Source organism: Oreochromis aureus, linkage group 5 (assembly GCF_013358895.1).
Source record: "Oreochromis aureus strain Israel breed Guangdong linkage group 5, ZZ_aureus, whole genome shotgun sequence".
Lineage (NCBI taxonomy): Eukaryota > Metazoa > Chordata > Actinopteri > Cichliformes > Cichlidae > Oreochromis > Oreochromis aureus.
In genome coordinates, this window is record NC_052946.1 from 14,856,387 (window position 1) to 14,876,137 (window position 19,751).

The 19,751-nt window shown below is 38.5% G+C and overlaps 1 protein-coding gene across 2 annotated transcripts in view; it reads left to right on the forward strand.

Moving 5' to 3' along the window:
- The window catches only part of LOC116326505 (vitamin D3 receptor B), a 32,215-nt gene extending 13,860 nt beyond the window's left edge, over positions 1-18,355 (forward strand). Inside the window, exons 3-10 of one of the 2 annotated variants that reach the window (XM_031747836.2) lie at positions 2,008-2,155; positions 4,469-4,599; positions 6,082-6,278; positions 6,503-6,602; positions 7,289-7,469; positions 10,442-10,593; positions 11,179-11,295; positions 11,609-18,355. In XM_031747836.2, the coding sequence (XP_031603696.1) occupies positions 2,010-2,155; positions 4,469-4,599; positions 6,082-6,278; positions 6,503-6,602; positions 7,289-7,469; positions 10,442-10,593; positions 11,179-11,295; positions 11,609-11,862 (1,278 nt within the window). In that variant the 5' untranslated portion in view covers positions 2,008-2,009 and the 3' untranslated portion in view covers positions 11,863-18,355. The remainder of the gene's footprint in view (positions 1-2,007; positions 2,156-4,468; positions 4,600-6,081; positions 6,279-6,502; positions 6,603-7,288; positions 7,470-10,441; positions 10,594-11,178; positions 11,296-11,608) is intronic. The other variant, XM_039612123.1, reaches the window with a different exon arrangement.
- Positions 18,356-19,751: the final 1,396 nt, after the last annotated feature.

A 19,751-nucleotide genomic window follows, 5' to 3' on the forward strand; every position in this document is an offset into this window, starting at 1 on the left:
AATTTGTTAATGTTTGGTCATATGATTGATGATTAGCGCAGCTTTATAGGCCAACATTCTCTGAAGGACCTTTGAGACAACTTGTGTACTTTGCACTCAGAAAGAAAGGGATGTGAGAAAGGGGAGGTGGGAAAAGAAACACAAGTTATGCGCTGAGACGACAGAGAACAACAAGAGTTTTAGGCACACCCTGCCTAGTCTGTCACTATAGACTAGTTGGAATAACAAAACAGGGTTGCCACAGTATTCGTAGGAGCTTTTTCACAGCCAGTGTTGTGTGATGGTAAATACTCTCCAGCTTTCACACAAAACTACTCCATTTTAGTGTAGGTATAACTTTTTTCTTATGTAGGATGCGAAACATTGCTCAGTTTTCTTTATATCACCTGGCTGGGGCTCACTGTTTCAGAAGCGAGGCTGAAAAGTCTGAAAAGTTGTCTGTTATCTGCCATTGGTCTGTTGTTTATCAGACGTTTGTGTGACCATCTGCTGAATTGGCTAAACAAATATTTGTAGACAAGTCTTACTGTACCATAACACATGTATCACATATTCGTGGTTAAGGCATGTGGTCTCTGTTGAAGCTACTGTAGAAGCTTGATGCGTGCAAAGAACAAGGGCAATGACTAGACCCTCTGTTTTATTCTGCTTTTGACCTTTTGTTGTAATGAAGACTAAACGTCCTTAATGAAATTGGACCAGGAGCAGACCTTAATTTAACAAAACACCATTAATATTCACAGTTGAACTAACAGAAAAGCAACAAAAGTCGCTGAGACTTTTGGGCTGAATATTGTTTCTTAATTACCTGTGAATGATGAAGAACTCCGTCAAACTTTTTTATTATTCAGGTATGTCAGTGGCTGTTTTTCTTTTCTTTTCTTTAGGTTTTTTTTTTTTTTTTTTTTTTGAGGAAGAGGGTTACTGGTTTACTTACCCTCCCTTTCCTTCACATACTTCAATCATTTTATCTCACTTTCATTGTAGAGTGCAAGCAAAGAAAGAAATAAGAAAGAAGCTTTGTGAAAAAGATAGTCATCGCTTGTTCATGTGGATTCTAGCCTTGTGGTGACATGTATTTTTTTTTTTCTTCTCCTCAGACTCAAATTACGGAGATTCAGCATTTTGAAGTTTAACAAGTTTTTTTTGTTTGTTTTTTTATTTTCAATTCATATGTCTTCATTTTTTCCCCTTGGACGAAGAAAATAGAATTAATTTCCCTGCAGAGAGTAGAATGAGGTGTTGCAGTCCTATAAAAAAGGGCCAAAGTTTAAATTTAAAAAAAGTGTTTCACTTTTTACAGTCAAATAATTGAGAGACAATTAAAAATCTGACAATGGAACTTTATTTTTATTATTCGTGTTCTCAAATATGTAGTGTTGTGCGTCAGTGTATATAAAATTAAATTATTAAATAATATAAACTGTAATCAAAGTTTATCTATGTAGGACTTTGGAAATGCACATAAATAATGGAATTTAAAGCCATGCAGAAATTAAAAGTTGAAAGCAATGCAAGAATTAAAGAATAAAAGTGCACAAAATGTAAAAGCAGATTCTGTATCTGAAATTCAACAGTCCCTTTAAAACACTACATCTCAAGCTGACTTTTGAAGAAATTCACTCATTGGGCAGATTTTACAGATTCAGGTAGAGAATTCCACAGATCAGGTGCCTCAGCCTGAATAGCTGCACCACCCCGGGTCCTTAGCTGGTTGTTGGGCAAGCAGGTCGATTTTTTTTTTTTCTTTTCTTTTCTTTTCTTTTCTTTTCTTTTTCTTTTTTTCTTTTTTTTCGTGTGTGTGTGTTTGTGTGTGTGTGTGTGTGTGTTTTGTGTGTGTGTTTTTGTGTGTTTGTGTGTGTGTGTGTGTGTGTGTGTGTGTGTGTGTGTGTGTGTTGTGTTTGTGTACAGTTTGTACAGTGTTGTTTGCATACAGTTTCTACAGTGTTGTTTAATGTGTCTTTTTGTTTTCCCCTTTTCCTCCTTTGATTTCATCTCTCTTTTTAGTGATGGAGCCCACGGTTGTGAGTACGTCCACTGTGGCCCCTGATGAATTCGATAGGAATGTTCCACGAATCTGTGGTGTTTGTGGCGACAAAGCCACTGGCTTCCACTTCAACGCCATGACCTGTGAGGGCTGCAAGGGCTTTTTCAGGTACAAAAATTGATGATTTTAATTCTCGCCTGTGCAGACGTAAACACTGATACTCAAACGTTTGTGTGGCCAGCAAAAAAAAAAAAAAAAAAAAGCTCAAAATGATTGGAAAATATTGCATGTTGACCAAGTAACTGACACACGTACACACTGACATACAGTCACAAGTTGCATATATAATGGCTACTCACATACTTATATTCTGAGATATATATTATGATATAAAGTATAATCGCTGCCCACAGCTTCTCACTCACACACGCACACCAGCTGACAGCATTCGTGTTCACACTAATGCTCGGCAGCAGGCCAAGAATACAAACGAGCCCATTCCTGTATTTAATGTCTTGGCTGCTCCTTGCTCATTGATACAGACATGAGTTTCCAATTTATCCAAAGACGAAACTGGAGCAAGTCGTGATTTTGTGCTGGGCTTGTGTGTGTGTGTTTGATGTATCCGTGCAGTTGCGCCTGTTTCTCTCGGCAGTGTTGATATATATAACGGGAGGGGAGGGGAAAAAAAAAAAAGACGGATGTTTAATAATCTCCTTCCTCGGCTCGCTGATGGCCCTTGTTTGAACTTTCACGAAGCACGTGTTTTTGCTCACATCTGTGTATAAATTTTCATACATAAATGTCCATTACTGAGTAAATCATTGTGCCTTGCATCATCATTTGGCAGGACTAATTTTTGACCCGTAGATTGCCTTTGACTTACTTTTAGTCAGTCTCAGACTTGAAGGTCAAAAATATTTATCTGGGTCTGATGGCCTAGATAAAGTATGTTGAGCAGGCAATAGTCAGTTTATATATGGTGTTAACTGTTCATTTTCTAAGAAGTCAGTAATAAGAAGCATGTGAGGGTACCAGGTGGAGGAGGTTGATGACGGTGTGTAACTAAACACAGTACATACAGAACTTTACATTAATTCAGAAATAAAATATAAAATGTTTAAAATAAAATCTAAAATTTCTTGCACTCATTTATACACTAAATGGCCATTTTATTAGGCATGCCTATAAAATCTAATGCAGTCAAATGTAACAACTCTGCCATCCAGAGGTTATATTAGATTTTCTTGGTAGGGTCATAAAAATTATAAGGATTTTTTTTTTTCTTAAATGACCTGTACAGTAGCATTACAGCTGATAATAACTAATAACGGGAAAGAGTATGGATTTGTGAAACCTTGGAGAAAAAAGATAAACAGAAATACTAACTCTGCAGTTACTTACCATGTTAATGTCCCAAGAAACTATTTATTTATTTATTTTTCTGCAGTTAAAGCAGACGCTTAAACACCGCAGTCAATATGTCTTAACAAGCAGATATGAAGTATGTGGACTTAGGTGATTGCTCAAGAATAATCAATGTATCGAGACAGGCAATCGTTTTTTTTCCCCCATTTGATGTTTGTTTTTTTGTTTGTTTTTTTTTAATCCATTGTTATGTTATTCTAACGGCTTAATACTTCTTCTGCTATCAAGGTGAAGGCTGAAATGACCATCACCCTTTGATTATAATCCGAGGAACCTTTCTCTCAGGGAAATGATCAGAAGTCAACAAAGATCTTTGAATTTGGGATTTTCCGAATCGTGCAGATTCTCACTTGACTGACAGGAAATCTTATTGCACGTGCCCCTTCTGCACTAAAGAGAAGCAGCACCTGTGACCCCCGTAGTGGTCATGGGTATATTCTACCATGTATGTTTAATATTATGTTGTAAAAGAAACAGACCACCGACGCTGTTCTTAATAGTGTTGTAAATCATTTATTGTTTCAGTACACCCTGCATCAGTGTTCTAACCTGGCAAAATGACAGATGTCAGTTTTTTCCAAACATCCAGTTACCAAAACCTGTGCTGCTGTAATTCATTTATGAAGCTTCTCCATTTTGTTTTTGTTGGAGATGATTCTGCTGTGTTCTAGTGTTATTATTCAGGTCATTACATTTAATCAATATGCCCTTCCACCTTCTTAAATACAGCTGTTTTTAAATTGCACAAAGATGGTAACCTGTTTAGTCAGCATTTTTACTATTCGGTATCTTTTATTTATTTATGTAAAAGAGGGGAAAAGTACAGAATTTCTTGATGTCTTGAAAATTCTCTCAAAATATTTTTTGTCAAAAAGTTTCCACATTGCCTTAGCTGTTGAATTCAGCCAAACACTTTTAAGGTTCTTCTTCTCTTCCCCTTTTAAAAAAAACAACTTTGTATTAATTTCATTCTTTGATTTTTATTTTTGTGTGCTAACAGACTTCATTATGTTTGTATTTTAATATACTGTGTAATGTGTACAATATATTTAGGCGCAGTATGAAGCGCAAGGCCACCTTCACATGTCCCTTTAACGGCAGTTGCACCATCACCAAGGACAACAGGCGCCACTGCCAGGCATGCCGCCTCAAACGGTGTGTGGACATTGGCATGATGAAAGAGTGTAAGTATGACAGGTCACCCATTTGTCTTCAGTTACTGCCCCAACCCGCATATGTAGGTGGATTCGATTTGGGTTCAGATTGCAGTTCTAATAAACCACGTTATTAATTATTGAAGTCAAATCATTTCTATTTAAATGGCACATAAAATAAAATAACAACAAAAGTTGACCTAAAATGCTTTCCAATTGTGGTATTAACATTTAAAAAAGATACATAGAAAACATAAAAGCCACAAAAAGAAAACAAATTAATTAAGATTAAAAGCACAAATTACTATAATTATATAAATAAATAAATAAAACTTCTCATGTAAAAAAACAGAATCAGTTTTTTTTCTTCTTTCTTTAAATAACTGCATAGCACATGGGCTTGAAAATGAAGCCACAAGCGTTTGTTCCCTGGATGCCGGATCTCACACCAATCCAGGATATAATGTTGGAATCCCGGACCGCCCAAGACCAACTTCCTACTTTGAAAAATGTACAGATTGTGTACAGTGTACAAATTTGTGTGTTAGAGACATTAAAGCATTCTTGTTTCTTTTTATTGAATTCACAGTAAAATGTACACATGTGGTTTTTGCTACCATGGGGGCTTGCTGTCCCGCTTGTTAACATTATGTAATGTTTGGTCTGAGGTCAAGTATCTCTGGGTCTTTGCTCCTTTAGTGTTTACATATTTCATTTGAACTAACAGTTCCTCCTCACATTGTGTACAGTAAGTATACTCCATGTGAAGTTTAAACGCCTAATGTACCGTCTAGCCAGGCTTCTTCTTTCCACACACTGTTGTTTGTTTTTATAGTCTGTAAATAGCAGATACATGTTTTCTTCTCTTCTGCTAATATCCGGATATTGTCCAAGTCTCTCCCTGCCAACCAAATGTCCCACTCCCTCCTCCAGTAGGGGAAAAAAAAAGTTTCTTGTAGCGGCAACAACACTTCACTTTATTTTATGTGAACAGGAGCCAGTGTCAGTGCTGTTGCTGTTAAAAGTTAAAAAAAACAAAAACAGCAACATGTTGTTGAGAGTCAGTTCTCTCTCTGCCTCTCTCTCTGTTTCTGTGAGCTAATTCAGTGGCTAGAACAACAAGGAGCGGACAGAACAAAGACAATGCATTCAGTTGTTCAGTGCAGCAGGGGTCTCCATATGGACCCATCCCCGGCCTTTCTCTTCCTCCAGAGAACAACAACCACCCTTTACCCAGCACAACATTGACATAGCTGTCAACACAATGTAGCACACAAATCCAGACTGAAAAGCTTTAAAAGTGGTGTACCTTAGAACTTCTGTTACTGTAACTTTTTATACATTTCTTAATTTTTTCCCAATTTTACTCCAGATATTTCCTATTCTTTCTTTGCATTAATGTTGTCTTTGTGTATGTGTTTGAGCTTAACTGTCATGCAAAGAATTTATTTGTGCACTTTTTTTCTCTTTTGCTGACAATTCTCGCACTTTCTCTCGATCTTCCCCATCCAGTCATTCTGACAGATGAGGAAGTGCAGAGGAAGAAGGACCTGATTCAGCGGAGGAAGGATGAGGAGGCACAGCGCGAAGCGGAGAAAGAGGCACGGCGACCCAGACTCACCGAAGAACAGAGTCAGATCATTGCCACGCTGGTGGAGGCTCACCATAAAACATATGACGACTCCTACTCTGACTTCTGCCGATTTAGGGTTTGTGTCTTCATCAAATGAACATCATCCAGTCAAACATAGTTCACCTTAGTTTACCATAATGGTTTTAAATTGATTATTGATTAATGAAACCCTAACCCAGTTTACATGAAAGTTTGGATTATTTTACAGCAGAAAAATGGCTTACTTTAAGATCAAATGCTTGTCTATTTTTAAATTTATACTGCGTGAAACCTTTACATGTGCCCTTTTCTCATGTCTAGCCCCCTGTGCGTGAGGGCCCAGTGACACGAAGCGCTAGCAGAGCTGCCTCTCTCCACTCCCTGTCCGATGCCTCCTCTGATTCTTTCAGTCACTCTCCAGGTAAAATTCACACACTGTGAAGACTTCGCTGGCAATCAAGTGAAAGCAGTGTCTTGCCGAAAACGAGAAAAAGAATTACAATTATAAGATATTAAAGCAGAAATGACTAATAGCTTGCAGTCAGAAAACACTCTTTCCCCCCCTTTCTGGTAGACATGTTTTGGGAAAATTACTAAGAGTGAACACCTGACTTGGAAAAGGATTTCATTTTCCAGTTCAGTTATTTTCACGTTAACTTATATAATCTGCTTTACTGGGAATTTAGTGGAAATCGTGTGAATTACCTGCACTCCTCAGACACCTGGCTTCTCAGTTCATTACTGCATATGTCAGTAATGGCGTGAGCACAGCAAGGGTCACGGGCCTTAGCACCGGCACATAGCAGAGACAGATAGCTCAAAACAACCACAGCAAGCTCTGAAGCTTCCTATGTTCACTGAGTTGCACTTTGAGGCTATTCAGCGCACTTCTGCTTAGCTGAAAGTCGTAAAGCTTCAGATCAGATCCTTTTCACCAACAAGCCCTCTCTGTTTTCATAACTGCTTTATCTCTGAGTGCATATTCACACTGAAATGGTGTGAAATTGTTGCATGTCGTCATGTGACCACTTTACTCTTCTTGCTTCATGTTTGATCTCTTTCCTTTTTTTCCCTCTCTCTCTGCTCTCTGTGTTATGATCAATGCAGAGTCAGTTGACACCAAAATGAATTTCAACAACTTGCTGATGATGTACCAGGATCAGGGCAGCAGTCCTGACTCCAGTGAAGAAGAAGGCTCCAGCTTTTCTATGCTGCCCCACCTGGCTGACCTGGTCTCCTATAGTATTCAGAAGGTTATCGGCTTTGCCAAGATGATTCCCGGTTTCAGGTACATGCTTGCACTCTGACTGATGTCAGTCAAAAGAATCAAGAGTGTTTTCTGATTAATCTGACTCCAAGGCCTTTAGTGCAGCCAAAAAATTTTCTTAGTAATTTTAAAACGATGTTAAAATGTCGAGAAAAGACTAATTAAATTAGAATAATTACTAAATAACATTACAACAATTGACATCTGACTAATTTTGTTTTTAGGTTGCTGATTTGTGTGTCTCATGGCAGACAGTAAAGTCACTGACAGGAAGAAAAGAGATTTAAAAATGTTCTTGATTTTTTGAGCAGTTTGGTATCCTTCACATACCAAACTGTACCAAACTGTATGTGAAGCAGTCTGGTCACATACCAAACTGCTAGGTGTGTGTGCATGTGTGTGGCTCTCTTTAGAATAGTAAAGCATATGCAGCTCTAGAAAAATCTAATCCTTTGTTTGAGCCATTTGTATGTATGAATGCTATTTCTTAAATTTGTAAACTCAGTAACATATTGTATTATTTAAATAGTTTAGTCTGTTACTGTTACTCTGATTCTGATTCTGATTCTGATTGCTTAAATGTGCTTTTGCGATCTCTCTTTATGTATTCTTTATTTGCTTGTCTCAGTGACACTTTACCTAAATTGGTGTTGAGGACTTTGTACACGTACTTGTTTTTTTTTCTGCCTGATTTGTTGTTGTGGCATAGTGATGGCTTTGGGCCAAAGGCCATAGATTACACAGATTGCGTACTGTACTCTGTCTGCTTACTTGAGTAAACGAAATCCAATTTCACAAAAACAATTTTAAAAGAATTTTATTACAGTGGAAATGATTTTCTTTTGACTTTGAATGAAACCTCTTTGAGGAGTAGAAAACACAGTATCGAGGACAAGCCTACTTCCAAGCTTATCAGTTTCTTTTATCTATGCTGGCATGTTTTTTCTGGCAGTTCTCATTGCAAAACAGTAATGTCAAACACATAGCAGCCGAGCTTTTACACAGCTGAGTCACATGCAGGCAGGCATATTTTCTTTTCTACTCTTTTCTACTTGTTTGGACTAAGATAGTAAAACGGTTGTTGAACCTGAAAACCTGTGTGGGTGTGCTATTATGATCAGGAATCAGTAAGGGAGTCATTATAGAGTCAGATCTATGAGCAATCTTCATTTTTATGTACATTTTAAAACAATTATTTTCACGTTTCCATAACTACGGATTTTCAGTCCAGATATCAGCATAGAGTTAATGAATAGTTATTTATAAAATAATTAACATGACCAAAACAGAGGATTTGTGAGATGCACAAAGAGTTAACAGATTGTGATAGTTTGGGGGTTTTGGTGGTTTCTACAGTAATCTGTACAGGATCAGAGGGACCTTTTAATAAAGAAAAGTTTTGCATCATGTCATACTCCATTGACACAGATTGAACTATTTGCCTTCTACAAGGATAACACTTCAAAACTACACAAAAAAATATTTGGAGAGGGATAGAACAGTAAAATGGTAATCTGTCTTTAATGGGGCAGCCATTACAGCCACTGGATCTCAACCGAGCTGGAGCAGGAAAAGCTTTACTGTTTGAGCCTTTAAAGGTGCTCAGCAAACCAATCCAAATGTTTCCAGATTACTGAAGTTCGCACATGGGTGCCAAAAATCTTCAAGAATGTGCTAGACTATGCAACAAAAAGGAAACCAAAATTTAAAGAGCAAATTTCACTTCACTTTTTTAAATTAGTAAAAGTCTGAGCTAATAAAACTGCTAAATTTGCCAACTTACCTACCTATATACTATATATGTTACCTATGGATGCTGCCCCCTGCTGCAGTCCTGTAAATAGCAAATGTATTTTCATGATTTCTTCAGTCCCTAGTGCAGAATAGATAAATAACTTATTGATTATACCATCCTTAGTATTAAATCCTGGAACTCATTTCATACCAGGTTATGTTGGGCACCCCCAGGAAATTTTTTTTATTATAATGTTTTTTCTTTTTCCGTCTACAAAGACAAATTTATAATGGCTGACCAGGGTCCCACCTTCCACACATGAAACTCTCTCCTTGTGTTTACATTGACAAATCCACAGTGTTTCGTGGGGTCAAGGCTGAAACGAGTCAGGGCCCGTATTTCCTGGAAGTTGTCATTCCCCTTTGGAATGTTTGTCCACTTATGATTAATCCTTAAAAAACAGCCCATACCATCCCTAAAGGGTGGCAGGTTTAGCTCTTGTCTCTTACTAGTGGGATTTCAAAACATTTTAAAACATCATGCTTTTATTCTAGCAGTTTCACGGTATATGATATGTTGTTGATATTATTACTACTCTTTATTTCTATTATTTCAGCTGTTGTGGTCCTTTGTATAGGCTTACAATGGCCCATTCTTCAGTCGGGAGTTTACGAAATCTAAAGCCGTTAATTGCCACCAAAACTAAAACACTAAACTAAAAACCTACAACATAAATTAAATTAAATAAAGCCACAACCAAAACAGTCATTTAGTTAGCAGAAATAGTGGCATGGCCTCCTCAAGAAAAAAAAGCCTCTGTTTCTCACTCCCACTGTTGTTTTATATTAAAGGCAAAAACACCAAAAATAAGCCCTGTTGTCAAAGCAGGCAAAGAAGGTGAAGAAGGAGAGCGATAGAAACTGAAAGTAAAACCAGAATAAACCTGGGTTGAATATTTATCCGATGGAGAAAGCTCCGTGACCGAGATGGTTCACATGCAGTATTTAATTTGCATATTCCTACTAAATTGCTAAGTAAAACCTGCAATTTAGTAGAAATACTAAATTAGAAATACTAACTGAATTACTTTCAGTTTCTTAATTAACATAATACAACTGAGTGATTTAAACAGTAGGGTGATCTGGCGTTTGCAACAGCAGTACTGGATCTTCAGGTCATCTGTTGCCATTTTTAGGATTATTGCTTTTAATCGTTTAAATAAGCATCCAAACGTAATGGATGATTTGTTTCCCTGTAGAGAGCTGACTGCAGAGGACCAGATTGCTCTGCTCAAGTCCAGTGCCATTGAGGTGATCATGCTGCGTTCAAATCAAAGCTTCAACCTGGAAGACATGTCCTGGAGCTGTGGTGGACCTGACTTTAAATATCAGATCAGTGACGTCACCAAAGGTCAGTCCAAACATCAGTCTAAATGCTGCCATGTTTACTGCTGTAAGGACAAAAGAAAGACAGTGTTGAGATCTGCCTACTGGTGTTTTATGAATTTTAGTTTTTTTCCCCCCACCTGATATTTGAAAAAAACATGTGCATATTTACTTAGTAACATTTGTACTTTTCCGTTAAGGAGATGACCACACTATAATGTGGGAGTGCAGATAAGGTTATTGGCAGTGACCTGTGTATATACCCTCAGGCAAAAGTCGCTAATCCAATCCGCTATTTCTGCAAAATCAGTCAAACATATCCACAGAAACACTAGGGATGGCTTTCATTTGTTATATGTAATTGTGTGTCTTCTCATTTACATAAGCAACAGCAAAGCAAAATTTCGTATTAGTCTGTACACCGAGCCTAATTCAAATTTGGTAATTAGACAATTGTGCGAGCCAGAAATTGCCGTTTTTTAGTGTAAACAAAGCTGAGAAGGAAAATGAAAATGTCTTAACAAGAATTGGTTACATTTCTTTGATCACCTTTTTTTCACTGAAATGAGTTGTAGGTTACACATTTTAATGGCATGTTTCTCTTCTGCAGCGGGACACACTCTGGAGCTGTTGGAGCCGCTGGTAAAGTTCCAGGTGGGACTGAAGAAGCTCAACCTGCACGAGGAGGAGCACGTGCTGCTGATGGCCATCTGTCTGCTTTCTCCAGGTAGTGTAGGTGTGGAGAAAGGACTGTAGAAGGAATGATTTGAGTGTAGAAGTGTATCTTCTTGCAACAGAAAATATTTGAAACATTGTTGCCAACTATGCTATTATTTGTGCATATGTCCACTTGATTATATAAAAGTGACAAGCAGCACAAAGGTTTTAAACGAATTATGACTGGATCCTCTGCTTGTTTTTCAGTATGGTAGTTCACAATAAACACATGATATAATCCTTTCTGACAGTTAGATTTCAAAAGCTATTTTCTGTTCCCTAACATCAAACCACTGAGTCTCTTCCCCCCTCCCTCATTGCAGACCGCCCAGGTGTGCAGGATCATGCACGGATCGAAGCCCTGCAAGACCGACTGTCGGAGACTCTGCAAGCCTACATCAGGCTTCACCACCCGGGAGGGAGGCTGCTCTACGCCAAGATGATCCAAAAGCTGGCCGACCTGCGAAGTCTTAACGAGGAGCACTCCAAACAGTACCGCTCACTGTCCTTTCAGCCGGAGCACAGCATGCAGCTCACTCCACTGGTGCTGGAGGTGTTTGGCAGTGAAGTCTCCTAGAAGCAGTCTCCGAACCTCAGTTGGTCGGGGAGGAAGCTGGCGGCAAGACCCCAGTAGGTAGAGAAAAACAGAGAGAGAGGAGCTGAGAATGTCCTGGTTGGACTAGATGCAGGTGTGGTGTATGAAGCAAATGAAAAAGAGAAAGTAAAGTGTGTGTGTTTGTGTGTGCGTGTGTGCGCACGTGAGTGCGAGTGCGACTGCATGTGCGTGTGGATTCCCATATAAAGAAGTCTGTCTTGGTGTAAAGGCCAAGATTGTGCAGGAGAGCAAGCAGATATGAAGAGACATAGTAAACAAGGGAATTTCAGATAGTACAGATTAAACTATACATATGACTTCTGGCTATATACAGTGTTTTTGTCTGTATTTAAATCAACAAACAGCTGCTTCAAATGCCTGGACATTATGTGTGTGTGCCTGTGGTGCACACACCAACACAACAAGCATACTCAGTTATTCATTTAGCCATTCAGTTAAGCTACCTCTTGGTTTTACTGGGGTTGTTTTTATATTTACATCACCAATGTGAAACTTTTACACAGAACAATTTAGATACAGTACGCATTACATTTCAGTTTACCGGTGCAAACGCAGTGCCTGCACATTACTTTGAATTTTTTGATGATTTTCAGAAATCATGTATTTTTATTTGTTTGTTTGTTTTTGGGTTTGTTTGGGTTTTTTGTTTTTTAATCTGCTTCTCTCCAAGGCAGCATATGTATATGACTTTGTGTACAAATCAAACACATGCCTTTCACCTTTCACCAAAGGTATGGTCAACTACTTTCTCAAAAAGCTTCCAGTACCTAAAAATAACCTTGCTGCTCCATGGCTCGCTTCACTCATGCAGCCGCTCGGCAAGTTGTCTGACTAGCCTCACAGCCTATGAAGGAAAATGTTATATTATTCTAGGTTTATACAGCAGAGTACAGAGCTTAGTCTGTAATTTAGTGAGGTTCTGATAGGACCTCAGGGTGCCTGGTTTTGAGGCGAGAATTAGCCACTAAATGTATTAGCTACTTACACTGCTAACTGTCAATCAAACCAAGCCAACCTTATGGCTTGTTGCTCTCTTTTGAAATTGTTTTCCATTATTCTCCTCTCTTGTTTAATTATTGTTATTGTTTCCCGTGTAAATAGAGAATTGCTATCAAATGTATCCTAAGCACTGTTATACCACCTTTTACTCAAGCCTATGTATTGATATACAGTATCTATGTTATCACAGATTTTAAAGGGCTAAAATGCCAAATCTAACTGGAATAGTAAATTGATGGCAAAGCAAAGGGCCTGCCTTGTTAATATATAGCTGCATAGCATACTCAGAATTGGCATAGCTACAGATATAATTGCAATAGATATTTTTGTTGTTGTTTTTTATATGTCACTTCACCTTAAAAACAATTCCATGAATTGTTCCTCCTCAGTATACAGTGAGCTCAGTGGATGGAGAGCTTGGGAAGCTGTTTCAGACCTCCACAGATATCACACCCCTTTCGTTTCTGACTGGGAAGCGGATTTTCTAGAATGTCCAGGGGCCTGGTTGTGGTGGTGTTGCTGCGCACGTCCTCCACCCGGGCCCTCCTGTTTGATGATGTATGCTGCGCAGCCCTCTAGTGGCTGCATTGTGTAAATACCAGGTATATATAAATAATGTCTGCCGCTGTACATAGGGCTACATAGATTCTTTTGTTTTGTTTTTTTCCTCAAAAATATATATGCAAACACAACTGACTTTTTGTTTCTGACCCATAAGCACCATGTTCTCCAACACTATGCTCTTTGTTTTGTCTTTGATCTTTGTTTTTCTTGTCTTTGTTCCTTTTTGGGGGGGGTATTTAGGAATGGCTTAAACAGGGAACTGCTTGTATATTTGACACACTCAAATGATTCTTTGTTTAGTGGTGGGCTGATGTGAATATCCAAGGTTCATTCTCAGAAAAAAAAAGGACAACCTAAACAAACCGTGCTGCTCTCAAATATAAGCCATGTAGATTACTAAGCTAGCTATACACCTGGTACATTACAGTACATCAAAATGATGACTCCAGAACCTTGGACATTCTCATTGTGCTATCTGCTGAATTTATATGCTATTTATCTGTGGCTTTTGGAACATGAACTTGTATATGATAAGAACTTGTATGCCTTCTCTCTGCTGTCAGTCATCTTTGGCTTATGCTTCATCAGACAGCATTTAATGGCTTTTAAACCAAACTGCCAAGAGACTTTAAACGCTTCAGTTTACAGGCCAGTAATATATGGCTTGCTGCATGTGGGATTATGGTAAAATTATACAAGACAACATATCTTTTACATCAAGACAATTCCCTAAAGTAAAGTCGATTTCCTGCCAAGTGCTCATGATTTCACTAGAGGCAGTGTTGCTTAAAGGAAGTCATTTGCAGAATTAAATATAAAAGTTTATCTTTTCTTTTTCTTTGTCCTGTATTTGCTGTGTGACAAAAGAAATCTTTGAAAGAGTTCCTGCGACTGACCGTCCGGTCCACATTTGTCACACACAGATTTTCCTTCATCTCAGTAGACCAGGGTTACTCTGTGAGGAAGATGGCGAGTTTTTCTCACAATTGCTTTGTGAGAAGTTGTGACAGGTGTCGCTTTGATCTGTTTTTAAACAGTTTAAAGTCCATTCAACATCACTGTGGCTTTATTCCAACTCTCTGCAGTCACTGTGAAACGCCACAAGCTGACAGCCGGGGCTCGACGCTTAGATAATCCGCATATCACAAACAGTCTGATCGCTTTTTTTCAGTGGTCCTGTAGTCACATAATAGGCTTGATTTATTTTATATTATCATTTAATTTTGCCCTCTTCCTAGAAATCATCAAGATATATATAATATATAATATAATATACTAACGGTAAAATCCACACGTCCCACAAATTACCCTGCTGTGATTGATCTTTAAGGAGTTGAAGCTCGAGTGTCGTTAGGCAGTACCATTTGTATGTATAGTATGTCAGTTTGATGAGGGGTGTGATGTGCTTGGTTACTGAATACTGACTTTTGACTTCTTTTACTTTTTGGAAAAGTCTCCATGTTGATTTTATTTCGAAATACATACTCCTGTATGTAGATATGGATTTGAATTTGTTCTGTTTCCTTTTTTGAGATAGAGGTTGCAGTGTTGACTTGTGTATGTTTAAATACAGTAGGAGGTTTGATGAATATGTAAGTGCCACGGGGAGATCTCCCTCCACACACGAACAGGGTAAAAAGAGGAGTTGAGTTTGGGGATTTGAAAACCGAACAGGAAAACTCTCGCGGATGTGTAAAACGAGCAGTTAGTATTTGTGTAGTGATAGAGTTTCTGTCGTAAAAAGAATTCCCCCCCCCCCCTTTTTTTTTTTTTTTAACAAACCGAATGTCTTGATTGCTGATTTTTTTTTTTTTTTCTTTCTATTTCCCAACACAGTATACAGCTCATAAATAAAGTTAAATTTGAATGTGGTTCATTCCCAGAGATTCCTGTTTGGTTTCATCATGATAGGCTGCTCAGAATCTGTTCAGTTTTTTTTTTTTTTAACTCTACATTGTAGTTGTTCTAATACTGGAACTTGTAAACTATATATCAGTGGAAATCCGACCTCAAAATAGATGGAGCCATCTTTGTTGAGATTTCCATAAGATCTGCAACGTAACACAGTAACAATGCCTGCAATATACAGCTCATGGTACACTATCACCAGCAAGCTTTACAGTTTATCATATTCGTAGATGTTGTAGGAGGTGTTTTGTGTGAGTGTGTGTGTGAGTGTGAGTGCGTGTGCGTGCATGCGTGCGTAACTGTTGCCATTACAAATCCTGTCTGAAAACATGTATGAAAGCATTCACAGAGGACTGTTGGCCATCTCCCATGCAAATGATTTTAAGTCTTTATTTTGTATTCTTTCTGCTCCTCCCTTTAGGACAGGGATTGTAATGGAATCAACTTAATGTAGTTCTTACAAAAAAAGAGGAGTGTCCACAATGGATGTACACCATAATCTACCTAAAAAGAAAACCTACCTCTTTTAGCTCAGATTTTGCTTTAGCATTAAGCATTTGCCTCTGTTTTTACTTTTATAATATTTGTATTCATGTTGGTATTTATTGCTGTCTAATGAGTCATACTTCAATGATTACCTCAGAGATATCTCACAGATTTGGGAGAGTCCAGCTAAAGAATTCATTCTTTTTTTTTTTCTGTTTGGTCTTTCTTCTCAGACTTGGCAAAGGCGTTTTTGTTTTTTTGTTTGTTTGGGGTTTTTTTACGCACAAAAATACCGGGAGTGTTTTTTAAAAATAGTGCCTGCACTCTTACCATCGGGGCTCTGGCTAGGATGAGGCTGCATTTACTTTCATTCTTCTCTGCTTCTTTAGCTCGGTAGTTTGTTTGTTTGTTTCGGGGTTGTTGTTTTTTTTGTTTGTTTGTTTTTTTTCTTCCGTAGCTTTCAGAAACACGTACAGTTTATCTTGCTGCGGTGTTGCAGACAAGTATCTCTACAGGCATTAAAGGGACCATTTACTCAAAAATGAAATGTGCATGTTTTTCCTCTGGCTTGTAGCTATTTATCAGTCTAGATCAGGGATGTCGAACTTATTTTACACCGTGGGCCACATACAGCCCACTTTGATCATTAGGTGGGCTGGACCAGTGAAAGTAACCTATCTGTCAGTGTAAAGACATTTAACTAAACATTTAATCTTTGAGAAGGCTTAATACAAGAAAAAACAGTGCAATTTCAACACTACATCTCAGTTTTCTGCACGATAACTGTGGAAGATTACAGAACAGGTTCCATAGCTCCTTGCCAAGACTGACCTGTATTTGTAATGTTTGTTTTGTTTTTTGTTTGTATGTTTGTTTGTTTTTGACATGGACTGACCTTAGGAAAAAAACCCTGAAATTTCTTTAGTACATAGAGGAAAGAGGATTGCAAATACAGGATGGCAGCGGGGGAGGTCTTTATCAGTAGGAGAAGCTGTTAAAACGTATGAAATTGCAAAGAGTTCCAAATCTATGCGCTCCATCACATTTTTCAAAGCCTTCAAGTGGGCCAGATTGGAGTCTTTGCCAGGTTGATTCTGGCCCACGTCTTATGTTTGACACCCTTTGCTCTAGACTGATTTGATGTAAGTTTTGGAGATGATAGCTGCGTTTCTGCTGAATTTAATGTGTCTTTAGTGGCAGAGTTATGGGGTTAAATAACAAATCCACAAATCTTGTGAGCAGATTCATTTAGGAACAATTTTTTTGTATTTCACATTTATACCACTGCAGGCGAGAGGGGTGTAAATACATACACGTAATTTGGGGTGAATTGTCCCTTTCGAGGCAAATTGAAGAGAAGGACTTTTCAGAGTGAATGCAGCTTTAAAGAAGTGGCAGTAGGAGAAATGAGAGGTGCGCTTGTGCTCCCCTTGGTACTGTTAGCATGACTTACGCTCTGTAGTGCGTCATCATGACCTTGGCCCTGTGGTTTGTCCCATCGCGTCCGCCGTACCCTCTCCGCGTCATCACCTCTCCTTCTGTTGTGCACCTTCGTCATTCCTGATGCTTTTCAGTCAAACAGGGGAATCGGGAGGGGCGAAATCCTCAGTGTCCATGCAATGCTGCTTTTATCTTGAGCATCACCAAGTTGTGCAACACTGACGCTACCTGATGCTGGCATCGTCCAAAGTGTCGGCCCCTAGCGGCGCGACAAGCCTCATTAGAAGATGGTGTCTTTGGAAATGCAGCTTGGAGCTGCTTGTGGGGGGTGGGGGGTAATCCGTTCAGACCCGAGTATCATATTTAAGGAGCAACTGCTCACTTTTGGTGATTTCAAACCAACTTTTCTTTTCTCTCTAATTCTCGCTCTCTCTCTTTATTCCTTCTTTTTATTTGCTTTCATGTCAAACTGCTTCAGGTATACACTGAATAAAATTAGAGAGTTTTTATTGATCAGTCAATACTGAGGAACAGTGACGCTGTGGTCACATCAACCCTGAGCTGTGTGCCATAACATGACCCTTTTCATGCAGGGGAGGGTGTTAACAAAGCTGGCTTCAGATGTTCCCCGGCTTAATTTGAGCGGGAAGGTTGTCCGAGTGTGCAATTGGCTTCTTAATTGGTACTCTGGCAGCCACGTGTATTGATGATTTTTTTTTTTTTTTTTTTTTTTAAATAAGGAATCAATTTGAATTTGGTATTGAATCCTTTCCCTGCATTGTGAACCCAAATCCATGCCACGTTGAATTTCAATGCCTGAACCAACGAAAGCACTTAATATAATGTTTGTAACACATGTATACTGATCAAGCTACTAGCCATAAACTGCCTCTGTAGGTCAGCATGATATGGCTCCAATTATCAAAGTCACCTAAATTCTAATGTAATTGCAATTTATCTTTTGTCTCAGATCTTCTTTTTCTATTATAAATTGGTGTTTATGTAATGTTATTTTTGTCTGATGTTTTGCAAATCAAAAATAAAAGGTTGTACATAGCAGTAGGCCTCTGTGTGATTTGTTTTTAATGTCTTAACAGTTTATTTATTTGGGAGCTTTTGATTAAAGTTTCCTTTTTCTTTTCTTTCAGGTGCCATTAAAAAGAAAATAATGTTATAGGAAATTAATTTCTATAATTTAAACGGCACTCAGAGCTAATTGAAGAAATTCATTATGAAATGATGCTTTGTCCATGTAGACCAGGGGTCCCCAACTCCAGTCCTCGAGGGCCGGTGTCCTGCATGTTTTAGATCTCACCCTGGGTCAACACACCTGAATCAAATGATTAGTTCATTACCAGGCCTCTGGAGAACTGCCAGACATGTTGAGGAGGTCATTTAGCCATTTGAATCAGCTGTGTTGGATCACGGACACATCTAAAAACTGCAGGACACCGGCCCTCGAGGCCTGGAGTCGGGGACCCCTGATGTAGACCCATGGTGATGCACTTTAAACTTGTTTTATTTTGTCATAACGAAGTAAGAGAAAGGGTTCAGCTCTCACTAGATCTCTGCATGTGTGCAGCTATTACTCCTTATTCAAACTAAAATTATGTTATTTGTTATCTGTAATGTATAAATGCATTTCATATAAAAGTAAACCCTCCTTGAGGTATGAGGTTCTATCTATCAGGATATAATAAAAGTCTTAAAACTCGAGAAATACAGCCTTAGATGAACTACAACATGACTTAATACCCAGCTTTATTATTTTATTAACAAAAAAATCACCCAAAATCTAGAAGCAGTGAGTGAAAACTTAAGTATAGACTTGCTGCTTCCTTGAAAATGAAAGTGTTAAGTAGCAGCCAGGTGCTGATCAATCAGACTTGATTGACTGATGATCAGCTGTATGAACACACACAGTTTTGACAGACTAAAGTTTTGACAGTTTGCTGGTCTGGAGCAATCCATCTGATTGTGTTAAAGTCAAGAAGGAAAAACATGAGTGATCTTGATGCTGCACATTCATCTGGGAAGAATTATAAGACTGTTTTGAAACAAAGTCCATCATTCAGCTGTATGAAAGATTATTCACAAACCCAAAACATTCAAGACAGTTGCCAGTTTTTCCCAGGACTGGACATCCCAGTTAATTCACCCCAAGATCAGAGGTCACACTTATGGGACAATGTTCTTTGGACAGATGAGACCAAAGTAAATATATGATGTGTTTGGTTTGCTGCAAACACCTCATACCAACTGTAAAGCACGGTGGAGGAGGGATGATGACTTGGGCTTGTTTTGCAGCCATGTGACCCTGGGACCATGCAGTCAATAAACCAACCGTGGACTCTTCTGTATAACAAAGTATTCTAGAGTCCATTGTGAGGCCATCTGTCCAACAGCTAAAGCTTTTCCCAAAATGATCATGCAATAGGACTACAGCAGAATGG